The 12,416-nt window shown below is 43.7% G+C and overlaps 1 protein-coding gene across 2 annotated transcripts; it reads left to right on the plus strand.

Annotated features, from left to right (window-relative positions):
• The first annotated feature begins 3,226 nt into the window (after positions 1-3,226).
• On the plus strand, positions 3,227-11,885 carry LOC125516283 (probable adenylate kinase 5, chloroplastic). Of its 2 annotated transcripts, none has more exons than XM_048681763.1 (20): positions 3,227-3,499; positions 3,601-3,729; positions 3,996-4,124; positions 4,202-4,336; positions 5,382-5,528; positions 6,255-6,329; positions 6,416-6,518; positions 7,324-7,355; positions 7,462-7,587; positions 7,845-7,880; positions 7,951-8,031; positions 8,120-8,258; positions 9,410-9,489; positions 9,575-9,640; positions 9,975-10,004; positions 10,083-10,192; positions 10,297-10,431; positions 11,471-11,500; positions 11,585-11,650; positions 11,734-11,885. In XM_048681763.1, exons 1-19 carry the CDS (start codon positions 3,329-3,331, stop codon positions 11,607-11,609), a joined length of 1,779 nt encoding a protein of 592 aa, XP_048537720.1. In that variant the 5' UTR covers positions 3,227-3,328; the 3' UTR covers positions 11,610-11,650; positions 11,734-11,885. The 2 variants fall into 2 exon arrangements, with proteins under 2 accessions (XP_048537720.1, XP_048537719.1); XM_048681762.1 differs by having other exon boundaries at positions 11,749-11,885.
• Positions 11,886-12,416: the final 531 nt, after the last annotated feature.

Below are 12,416 nucleotides of genomic sequence, written 5' to 3' on the forward strand. Positions count from 1 at the left end.
TGGCCATCACGGGGCTTCCATTTCTCTTCATCCTTCAACACATTGTAGCAATGGGCCAACACAAATGATCTCCCTTTCTTGACCTTCCCTTTCTTGGTCTTCTTCTCTTCTCCTTGAAATAAGTTTTATGCAATAGTGAGCTACAAACAAAAGAACAAGTTAGCACTTGAAACACCAAAAAAGAAGCATGAACATGGAAGGAACATAAAGAAATGACACTTACCCTATCTCTATCATTAGTGTCACTTGGGTTTATCATGTCAACCGCCTTAAGTGCCGCCGCCCACCTTTGATAATCTTTGTTGATTGTCGACCACTGGGAGCAAAGAGATCTACGTGTGCGGTCAATTCCACTCTTGTTGTGTAAATCAAAGTGCTCCTTCATCCGGTCCCAATATGCATCTCTACTTTTGTCCCCTCTAATGTTAGCATCCATAGACACATGCAACCATGTATTGCATAGCAAGATGTCTTCGTCCATGGTGTAGTTGCCCGCTCTTTCTTTCGGTGCATCGACAATACCCTCACCATCCTCGTCAACCTCCCACTCAACATGATCATCTTCATGCACTTCATTGGTTTGAGACCAATGAGAATTGTTGGAGCCAACACCCATAGTTGACATATATGTGTCATCATTGCAACTACAAAGTATGTAGAAGAAAATAAGTTATCCACATGTATACATTTATGTAAAAAAACACCAACAAAAGGGGGGGAATCATACCTTGTGGGCATTTCATCAAACACCTTGTGCGCATCAGCCTCCGGGCAACAAATTGCGAGCTCTCCAGCGCTTTGGTCAGCAGAGGTGTGGCCGGACGCCCTGCAAGGTTCTTCTTCGTCCGCCTAGAAGAACCATGTGCCTTGTTCTTCTTCCCGAACACCTTTGCTTGCCCTCGCAGCCGCCGCATTCAGTCGCTTGGAGAGGGAGGCCCGTGGCTTCACGGCGGGCGGCGGCACAACGCCACCCTGCGAGGTCATCAGTGGCGCCATGAAGAGGCCACGCACGAGACAAGTGCTTGGAGGAGGGCCGCCGGCGGCGAAGCCGAAGCTCAACCCCGCGTTAGGGTTTACGGCGGCGGTGGCGGAGGGGTCGCGGGTGTAGGGAGGGGTTGGGGGATGTCGGCGCGACCTTCTATCGGTCAAAGTTCGCCGGTGACGGCGTAGGGCAAGGCGAAGGTGTGGCGGCCAGAGAGGTTGGCGGCAGTTGGTCGCGGGCGCTCGTATGTCCAGCTCGCGGGAGCGGGCGCATGAAATAAGTGGCACGCGATGTCGTTTTCCTCCGCGCACTGAACCCATTATATCACGCGCACACGATTTTTGCGCGGCTGCTGGAGCGCCCGTTTCGACTCCGCGCGCGCAAAAAAGCAGTTTTTCCCAGCGCTCGGCTAAAATAGCGCGCCTGTTGGAGATGCTCTGAAACTGAAGAAGCCTGATGTAGCTAAGCATCAACATACGCTGAGATGCGTGTCGTGGCATGGGATTTTTATAGGGAGCTCTACACATCCGAGGGTGCAACTAACTTTCGTTAGATTCTACAGCATGTTCAGACCCTGGTCTCCACTGATATGAACGCGCAACTAACTTTCGTTAGATTCTGCAGCATGTTCAGACCCTGGTCTCCACTGATATGAACGCCAAGCTGACGGCGAATTGGACGTGTGAGGAGATCGAAAGGGCTCTCTTCCAAATGGGTCCTACAAAAGCTCCGGGACCAGACGGATTACTAGCTCTATTTTATCAAAGACACTCGTCTTTTATAATTAAAAAAATTTAGGCTTGTTCGACAGTGATTTTTTTTTAAATGGCAAAGAATTCCCAGCGGACTTTAACAGTACGGTGTTTGTTTTGATCCCTAAAGTCAAGGCACCGGAGTTGCTCTCTTAATTCTAGCCGATAAGTCTATGTAATGTACTATACAAACTGGCGGCAAAAGGTGTTGGCTAGGAGACTAAAGATCATCCTTCTGGTGCTTTTGTTCTCGGACGTTTGATCACAGACAACATCCTCATTGCGTACAAGTGCACACATGCCATTCGGTCCAGTCGACACGGGCGGCGGCGCTCCTCACCGCCCTCCTCGGCCATCCTCCTCGCCGCCGCCGGCCGGCAGCGCCGGGGCAAAGTCCCATGGCGGCGGCGGGGCCTCTCTTCCTCGAGCTGGTGAATATCCTCGATGGATCATCACGTCTTCATCACCGTTGGAGGGTCGCCGTTTGCTGCCGGCCTCCAATCCAAGGCTTGGCTACTGTGTGGCCTGGGGACGTGCAGTCGGTCTCCTGGTCCTCGCCTTGTGGCTTTATCCATGGTCGGGGCTCTGCCCAGATTTGATCGGGCGGGTGGACTGTGCATCAGTCTGATCCCCTGGGCGCTGCCTAGATGGGGTTGCGCTGGTGGCGTGTACGGAGGCCTCTACTGCCTAAGCCCCTAGCGTGGTTTCGAGGTTTGGCTGCAGCTCTGGTGGAGCATCCTCATGCAGCTCCCCTATAGTGCCCTTGGCAGACCTCGATACCTCACAGAAAAGGGAAAAAACGAATAAGAAAACACAAATAAAAAAACCCGGTTCAGAGAACCTTCTGGAAGGTTCCCAAAATCCATAAAACTAGATAGAACTGCTAGAAGGTTTCTAAAACCAGATCAAGTAACTGTGCCAGCCCAGTGCATGCGATCCCGATCGATCCCTCTGTGCATTTGCTCGGGGTTCGGCTCATCTACACGGCTCCCAGCAGGAAATATTGTGCAGGGCCAATAAAAAACTGCCACTTGTTCATGTGGGCCAACTCCTTCGATCAAGGTAGATTTAATTTGATATACGAGAAGAGGGCGGGGGCGATGCGGCGAGCATGGAGGAGTCCGGCGCCGTGCGGCCCGCTAGAACACCGGCGTGAACGGCATGTCCCTCCCTGTGGCCGAGCAGGGCCCCGCAGCCGTTCGGGTGGTGCTCGTCCTCCACGGCTTCTCGGAGCTTTGGCGCCACCAAATGGCCGCACTCGCCACGCTCTCGTCTTCGACCTCCGCGGCTTCGGCGCCGGTCCCTCCTTCGACCAGGCGCCTGCTCAATGTTGAGAGGTGGTGATGCGTGAGATGTGGTGGTGCAGGTGCCGGTCCCTGCGCACGTGTAGAAGTCTTTTCGGTTTGCTTCTTTGTTTATGGAAAAAAAAAGGAGTTCGCGCAACAGCGCTGAGCTGCGAGATGGGCAGGACCCACCGCTGGCGACTGGGGGTGGGGAGTCGGGTGGCGACGCGTCTCAACTCTGAAGCCGCGCGACTCCAATCCTGCTCTCTCCGTTTTCCCTCCACACACACTGGCCCTCTTCCGCCACGACGATGGCGGCATCCTCCCCGGCGGCCACCGCCACGACGACCCCTCCTATCGCCGGGACGGCGATCCACCGCGGCCCCGGCGCCGCCCGCCTCCTCTCGGGGTCGCTCTCCCGCCGCTCTCCCCCGGCATCCACCGCCCAGGCTGTCTCCTCCTCCGCCGCCCCCAAGCCCAGGGTTCGTACATTATGGCTTGCTCCGCACTACTTAAATCCGTGTCGTCGTGGTCGCGATAGCACATCGCTATGATTCATACGCTTCCCATGGGGTTCTGGCAGGGCTTGCTCCTGCCATGCCGGGCAGCGGAGGGGGCGGCGCCGGCGCGGGCGGAGGCGCCGCTGAAGGTGATGATCTCCGGGGCGCCCGCGTCGGGCAAGGGGACGCAGTGCCGCATGATTGTCGAGAAGGTAAAAAGCAGAAAACCATTGCTTGGGGTTCTTCCTATTTTGTCTGCGCCCAAAAATGCATATGTCGTCGGTGTTAATAACAGCCTGATGCAAATCTGAATTGTGGAGAAAGACTCTTGCTGAAGGATATGCATGTATCTGAAAGTAGTTGGCAGATTAATCAGCTTTGAACGGATTTATTGTTTAACTCTAGTTTTGGCTGTAAACATGTTTATTGATCAATAGCCTGCTCTGTTCTAAAACTCTTTCTTTTTAATTTCTTCTAGTATGGTTTGGTTCATATATCAACTGGGGATCTTCTACGGGCTGAAGTGTCTTCTGGCACAGATATAGGCAAGAAAGCAAAAGAATATATGGACAGTGGCATGCTTGTCCCGGATCAAGTCGTGACAGATGTATGCGGTTCGATTCTCAGAGGTTCTTTGTAGTTGGTAGAATTCTGTTAGCTAATGGTGGTTGTTATTTCATATAGATGGTTGTATCACGACTATCACAGCCTGACGTGCGAGAAAGAGGGTGGCTTCTTGATGGGTACCCAAGGAGTTATGCTCAAGCACAAAGTCTTGAAAGTATGAAAATAAGACCAGATATATTCATTTTACTGGAAGTAAGCCATTTTTTTACCATTTTAAGACCGCATATACTTGTTGTATTGGAAATAGTCATTTTTGACCATTTATGGCATTTACTATCAATTGACACTGACACATCCTTCATATTCTTTCAACTTTTGATTATAACATCTTAATATATTGCGTTGCGACCTTGTCGATCATGCTTATCTCAATAGGCATCCTTATGTAGTGTTACATTTTGTTCCCATTCTGATAAATCAAAATGTTTAGAAAGAAAGGATGTTTGAACGAGCTTCATCACGGTACTTCAATTTCATGAATTCTGATTCTCCAACTTGTTATTAGTTTTATGAATTAAATTTGCTACTCCCTCCGATCTGAATTAATTGATGCAGTCTTTATACAATGTCCATCTGCATTGTATAGAGGCTGCGTCAATTAATTCGGATCGGACGGAGTAGTATAATATGGCTGTCGCAATATTCTCCCAGAATGTGGTATGTCCAGGTTGTTACAGGGCTGTGCACACAGTACGATACTTTTCCTTCAAAGCTGCACAAGAATACCACACCGCAGATTAGGGGTCATAACCAGGTCAAATTATACCCTAGACGTACATTATGGTGAATCCAGTAACTTTGGTTGTGACAAAAGGGAAGCTAGTGACTGAGAATAGATTTAATAATTAAGCAAATTGATCAGGTCTGCCCTTGTGCAACTGTAAATAAGATTCTTTACGAATTCATTTAGTGGGAATTCATATCAAGTTTGTTGGCGTGTGACATTCAAACTGATAGCAATTATACACTTAGCTGTGTGTTTTCTGAATCAGTGTGGTTCATAATAGTCTGATTCTTCTTCTTTTTTTGAACTTAATCTGATTCTTATTTGTGTCAACTTCAGTATTTGTATCTTGAAATCAAATACTACGCATTTTGCTTCCCTTGCTCTTACAGAATGTCTTTGATCTCTTGTGTTTCATTTTGTTTTCAAGTTCAGGTTCCTGATGTCAATCCCAAACACTGTATACCACAGATATCTTTGACCTCTTGTGTTTCATTTTGTTTCTAAATTCAGGTTCCTGATGACAATCTAATCGATAGATGTGTTGGAAGAAGACTGGATCCTGTGACGGGCAAAATTTACCATGTAAAGAACTTCCCCCCAGAGAATGAGGAGATATCTGCCAGGCTTACTACACGCTCTGATGATACATTTGAAAAGGTTTCTGTTGTTGTCCGCTTAAGTAATCTTTTACTTGTTTTGTCATCCTTGGTAAGGTCTATAGATGTATCTATCTTGTTAAATATAATATGCTAGTTTGAGAGCTTGGGGCTGCATTTAAGAATTCGATTTGTGCAAATTCCTTTTGTTCTGTCATCACTAGCTTGGACCTAGATTTGAACATCAAAGAGTTTGGCAGGTGCAGGTTGCTTAGAAACTTGGTTGTAATTATGTTCTGTTTGTTACTATCTGTGTTTATTTATTGTAGGCCACAGCTGGTAAGTAATTATTTTTCCTATTGTTCCTGATCTGTACTATAACTTCTCTTCTGATACGCTCCTGCTTACTCTAGAGGAAAAAATATTATGTATGCTTTGGCTATCTTAAGCTCGAAGTGTTGCATATCTAGGTTTGACTTCGATTGTATTATTAATATTTTTAGGTCTTTTTACATCACTTAATCCCCCTCTTTCAGCTAGCTCTACATTCTCAGTGCTTTTCGTAAACTTTTAAGACACGGCAGGGGAAAAATATTGTGCTGTTTAAAATTTTACTGTCATTTACAGAATACAAAAATGAATTATACAATTAAACTGACAGGATGCAAAACTTTCCATTACTTACCGTACCCCCTTCCTCCCTTTTCTTTATGACATTGTGATTGCATAATGCTGGCATCGCTTCCATGAAACATTCTGAACCATAAGAGCCTTCTTTCTTCTGCAGGTTAAATCACGCCTTGAGACTTACAAACAAAATTCTGAAGCTGTTATTCCGACATACTCAGATTTGCTTAACCAGGTTCTCGTGTATTTCTAGCTACTATCATAGCAGTGATCCAGATAGTAAATCAGAAGTAACCTTTGTTCCTTCAACCTGCAATGTAGATTGATGGAAATCGCCCAGTGGAAGTCATTTTTCATGAAATAGAGTCCATGTTACAGAAGATATGTACGAATGCTTCAGAAAAAAAGTTGGCCAAGACAAACGGTCAGAGCAATAATAAAGTTCCCCACTAATGTCTTCTTCCATTCTTCTACTGTCATTCACAACCACTATCATGTAACTCCACTAGATCAACCGGTCTCTCCGTTTGCTTAAGAACAGCCCATTTCACGTTATTTCGAAGCTGCATTTCTTTAATATTTTTGCATATCACTTTGAGCTAATATGCCTTCTTTTAGAATGTGCTAATGTTATTTTAAAATAACCATAATATGCTATCAGTTTTAGCTAATATGTCAAGAATCGGTATATATCGTTTATTTAGCGAGACCATGCAAGAGAGTTGCATGTATATATTAGAGAGAAAGATGGTAATACTTTTACAATGCGACGAATGGCATGACCACAAGAGAAAACAATAGGACCCAAACAGAGAAAATAAACATCGACCAAAAGGCGAGTTACCAAACTAGGCCGGCCACAAAAAGGAACCCTGCGGGTTAACTTGCGGTTGAATCATGATAGGGCTTCAGCCCAAATTAAGTTGACCACTGAATACCCCACCAATAAGTGACTGAAATCTTCTGAAAGCCGGCAGCAAATGCATATCTCATTATGTTGCAGACCTCTCCTTGCTTTATGATGAAAGATCCAACGTCTCCTTTGGATTACAATCCATATGAAGATTTTGCAGCTTAGCCATGCCCAGGATTTCTAAATGACTATGGGGAGTTGATTTTTAATTACGTTCTCCTCTTCATTAGTATAATCAGGCAAAGCTTTTAGCTTCTTTTTTTACTATGCCGGCTTTCCCAATTCTCATTGTTTGCTCAAACTCTTCATTGAACAGGAAAACCACCAGACACAACAGCTTCGAAAAAGGTATGTGTAATATAGTTAGCCATTTTATTCTACGTGTGAGATCTTGAAGTGAAGTGTGTCCACTTAGATCTTTTCTATTAATGTATGTCTAAATGCTTTCTGCTAGGAGTGGCGTGGAATTCCAACGAGATTAAATAACATTCCACACTCCAGAGAGATCAGGAAATACTTTTACGATGATGTGATACAAGCTACAAAGCGTGCTATTGAAGATAAAAAGACTCGGTTGCAGGTTGCCACTTTACGTTTAAATTTATTTCAAATCTCAATTGAAGATTGAAATCAGAACTCACTGACTAAACTATTCACTGAGGCAATTTGAGTACTTTTCTCTTTCTATTGCATATTTAACCTAGAGGGAATAATATGTACTTGGGATTAATCATTGTGACTGAACCTTGTAGTCCTTTCACCTTTTTTTTTTGCTTCATGTGCTTTCTGGGAAAACATTTTTTCTTGATTACTGTCTACTTTTGCTCAAACATGCAGATAGATATCAATATTCCGGAGCTTAACCCTGAAATGGTAAGAGCACACAAGCTTACATATCTTTTTTGCTGGCGTAAACTGTCAATCAAACCTTTTTTATCTTCAGGATGTTTATCGTATAGGAACCCTCATGGAGCTTGTAAGAGATTTATCTCTTACCTTTGCTGATGACGGAAAGCGTGTCAAGGTGCTTACATTCGGTATTCATCCATATACCTCCACCTGCCCACTCCCTTTTTTGATGACACAACATGAGACTGCTGACTTCTTATCAGGTCTGTGTTCAAGGCTCCATGGGGCAAGGCGCATTTGCTGGTATTCCACTTCAGCTTGCTGGAACCAGAAAAATATTGGAATTCATGGACTGGGGTGACTATGGGGCGATGGGTGCCTTCATCAATATTGGAGCAGTAGGTTCGTCATCCACTAAATTAATACGTTCAATAGCATTGAATAAAATAAATGGTGGCTACTTAGTTTCATCAGAAGAATATTGAAAATGAAATTAAGTGTTAGTTATCGTGGAAATTTTGTGGATTCTTCTATTTTTTACTACTCTCATTGCTATACATGTATGAACTCTAAATGGGCCTTATGAGCCAAACACCACAGCACACACACACACACACAACCATTATGTCTCACACACACACACACACACACACACAACCATTAAACCGTATGCTCAACTCCCCCCTCAAGATGCTTGCAATGGTGGGCATTGCTTAGTCAGCTGGGCGCAGATGTGCAGGCCTAAGTGCCTCGGTGGGCTCGGTGTCAAGGATATTGAGAAGTTCAGCACGGCGCTGTGCCTCAGATGGTTGTGGTTTGACTGGATGGACTCGGAGAAGCCTTGGGTGGGGACGCCTTCGTCTAACAGTGCGGTTGACCAGGAGCTGTTTGCATCCTCGGTCTCAATTTCCATTGGGGATGGACACAAGGCCAAATTCTGGACATCTCGCTGGCTTAGTGGTCGGGTGCCAAGGGAGTTCACCCAAACCTCTTCCTGCTTATTAAGCGCAAAGGCATCTCAGTCTTCAGGGCGCTTCAGGACAACAGCTGGGCTTGGCCCTTCAGGGTATATCCATGGAACATCAGGTCCAGGAGTTCGCTCAACTCTGGGTACTTCTCGTTGGTGTCTCCCTTCAGCCCACCGTGCAGGACTCGGTTGCATGGAGATTGTAGGTGGATGGGTCTTACTCCGCGGCCTCGGCCTACTCCCTCCAATTCCAGGGCTCTTTCTCTCTGGTGGATGTCCACCCAGACGCCATCTGAAAGGCGAAGACTGAAGGAAAATGCAGGTTTTTCATGTGGCTGCTGCTGCGTTGGCGCATTCTCATGGCAGGTAGGCTTTTGACAAGGGGTTTTGCAGCATGCTCTGCCTGCTGTGTGGCAATGCTCCAGAGTCCAGAGACGGCAGATCATCTTGTCCTTGGCTGTAGCTTTGCCTGTTATTGGTCGTGCCTTTTATTGTTTTCTGCTATTTCTTTTTGGTCGTGCATTTTATTGTTTTCTGCTGTTTCTGTTTATTTTTAAGTATACTAGTATGTTTAATTCGATTACAGGTGCTAGTGAGGTTGATAAGGAAGATGACATGTTTGTTCTCATTGCTCCCCAGAATGCTGTTGGAAACTGCATAATTGATGTAAAGATTCTGTGTCTTAGTATTTTTTCCTAGTTATAGAGTATATACCCTTCTCGATCTGTAGTATCATATTAGAGTTTTGCAGGATATGAGAGCTATGACTGATGCTGCTGGTGACAGACCTGTGATTCTTGTAAATCCTCGCCTGAAGGTTGGGTGCATACTAACTCTCTCTCTCTTTCTCTCTCTCTCTCTCTCTCTCTCACACACACACACACACACACATGACATGTCTCTAAGAGATTTTTGCTTTATATCCTGGACCTGTTTATTTTTGAAATTAGTGTAGTTTCTATTATCTCTTTTGTTGCTCTTAGGAAATCTCATTGGAACTAAAAATGGTTTGTGTTTCTTTGCTCATATAATCCTTGGGCCTAATCTAATCTAGGAAGGAGTGTTCTAGAAATAAAAATCCAACACGGTGAAAAATTGTTTCTTGGCATCGTCATAGCAAACCTTAATGTCCCTGAAATTTACATTTACAGGATATGCCTGCATCAAGTGGCGTAATGCAAGTAAGTGCTCCATATACGTTCCACTTAATCATAGCATGACAGCTAGTATTCAGCTGTTTCTTGGTTTTCATGTTGAAGACAATGGGAAGAGATGTGAGGCTTCAGTATGCTGCATCATTTGAGACTTGTTATTCTTTCCGGCTTCTCTTCTATGCTGGTACATTTTATCCTATCATGGGCGCTTTAAGGTTATCTCTCTTACTTTTGTTCTCCAAAGTATCATACTTCTGCTAATGGTGCTGACAGTTAGATAAATTTCAGTCATTACAGTTTGGTTGAATTATTGATACAGGATGGCTTATCCAAATAAATACGAGATTTTTCGAAGGGTTGATGAACCTAATGGAGAAAAATATGATTTGCTAGCTGAATTCACCGGGAATCCAACGGCTGATGACATCACCAATGCCTTTGTAGGACCAAAAAAGTAAGAATTTACAGAAGTTTCTTATTTAACTTGTTATCTAATTTTTAAATAGCTATAGCCGCCATTACAGTTAATATTATACTATTTGTGCAAAATAGTGGGCGACTTTCACTGCCCCCTTCTTTACAACTGATCCATATGTTTATTCCTTTTGATATGCTGGTCAATGGTATGACTGAGATGAATTGTGAAACACAGATATTGCACAGCTATTGGTATTGAGTGTTAGGAATGAACTTAATTGCACAGTATTAGTTTCTGCGTAGAAACATGTTCTCCAAAAAAAGTTCCATTCCAGAAACATACTTTTGATTATTATTATTCTGCTTATTGTTAAGTTGATTGGTGAGGTTGTTGTTCAACAGTGTATTTGTATTGAATAGCTGAAGTAGCAAACTTACAGGGCTGTACATTCCCTTAGAAATAAAAGATAGATTAATGAACTAAAACAAATGTCACGGAAGTGAAATAGAAAAAGAATTCAGGACTCCCTGTATCCCATAGAATATATATAAAAAGGTAGAAAATTCAAGACCTAAGGTAGTCTTCATTCAGAGCGTCTGGCCTTAGTTGCTTATTGTCGTATGTCATGCAAACTAGTCTTGTAAATGATATACTAACAAGTGTTATTACTTAGTACAGTAATACAATAGGTATAAGAAAACTTTCAAATCGAGGGGTTTACAGTTCCCTAATTGTGTATACGAATAAAAGGTTCCTGGCACCCTAAAATTTGGGCAAGAAGAGTTTATCGTGATAAGAGGTTCTTTGACAACAACCCATAATTCTAGGCCCATAGTGGGAAATCAAACTGTCCAGCTGTAAGAAGTATTACCAATTTCGTTACAAAAAGAGTACCCAATGATATTCAGAAATATATACCAGTACCAGGGGCAAGGCAGGCTCTCCCGTTTCCGACCCTCGCCTCGGCGCGGATATCTGGGCCAATATTGCTTTTATTCAATAGTTACATCCTAGTGTTTAACATTGGACATGGCCTTGGAATGATTTCTGCTTTTTGGTTGATTGTTCGATGCAGGAAAAAGGAAAATGCGCCCTCTGGATTCTGGTAACTTATGCCCTCAGTTGACAGTTAACTTGTGTTACTAGTATCATCTGGAGGACACTTACCGAATTGTTCATCATTTTGTAGGGGCTTCTTGAGCGGTATATTGTAAGTAAAATCAGTCCACTATGCAGACAGAAGTTTTTGCGTGAGGTAAGGAACAAATGATGTATTAGCTTCAAATTGATATTCTGATGTCCATTCCGATGTGCTCGCCCAATGTCCTAGTCATTCAGATTTTTTATTTGCAGGGTCCTAGTCAATCAGCTTTTCATCGGTGTAACTAGACATAATCTTGTGCAATCCTGCGACGCTGAATTATATCCTGACGTGTATTGTCCTATATATATTCTTTGTGCATGCATCATCCATCATTGTTAATTTTCAATGTAACTATGAGTGAAGAGTAAATTTCTGCAACACTACAGGTTCCCACTTTGGGATAACTGAAATGGTACACAATATACAAAGAGTAAATGCATCAAAACCGTGGTCAATATACAAAGAGTAGCTGCAACACACACTGTACCTTATATCTTGGTGTAGCCAATATTTAATACTATCTCCAAACATGAAGACTGGATTCTTTCTATTCCTCATCGCATGTTTGAAAACATAGTATACATAAAACTAATCAGCGGAGCATGCAAAACACTGCAATTATGGACTCAACATGTTGCAATTATGTGAATGGAATGTTGCTACTAAAGTCAGGAGATTGTGGGAATGGAATGCAAACAAACATTTTGAGGAGGTTTGCAACATTATACTGGAAGCATAACATCGATTCATGTAAGGCAATCAAGGTCAACATATACTGGAAGCATAACATCCATTCGTTGAAATAGTTATTGAGATGTTTTAGGATCGTTGAGAACAGGTAAATGTTCCTTCTTGCAATTGAGCGATCAGCAAGAAT

The sequence above is a fragment of the Triticum urartu genome, chromosome 6 (genome assembly GCF_003073215.2).
Source record: "Triticum urartu cultivar G1812 chromosome 6, Tu2.1, whole genome shotgun sequence".
NCBI lineage: Eukaryota > Viridiplantae > Streptophyta > Magnoliopsida > Poales > Poaceae > Triticum > Triticum urartu.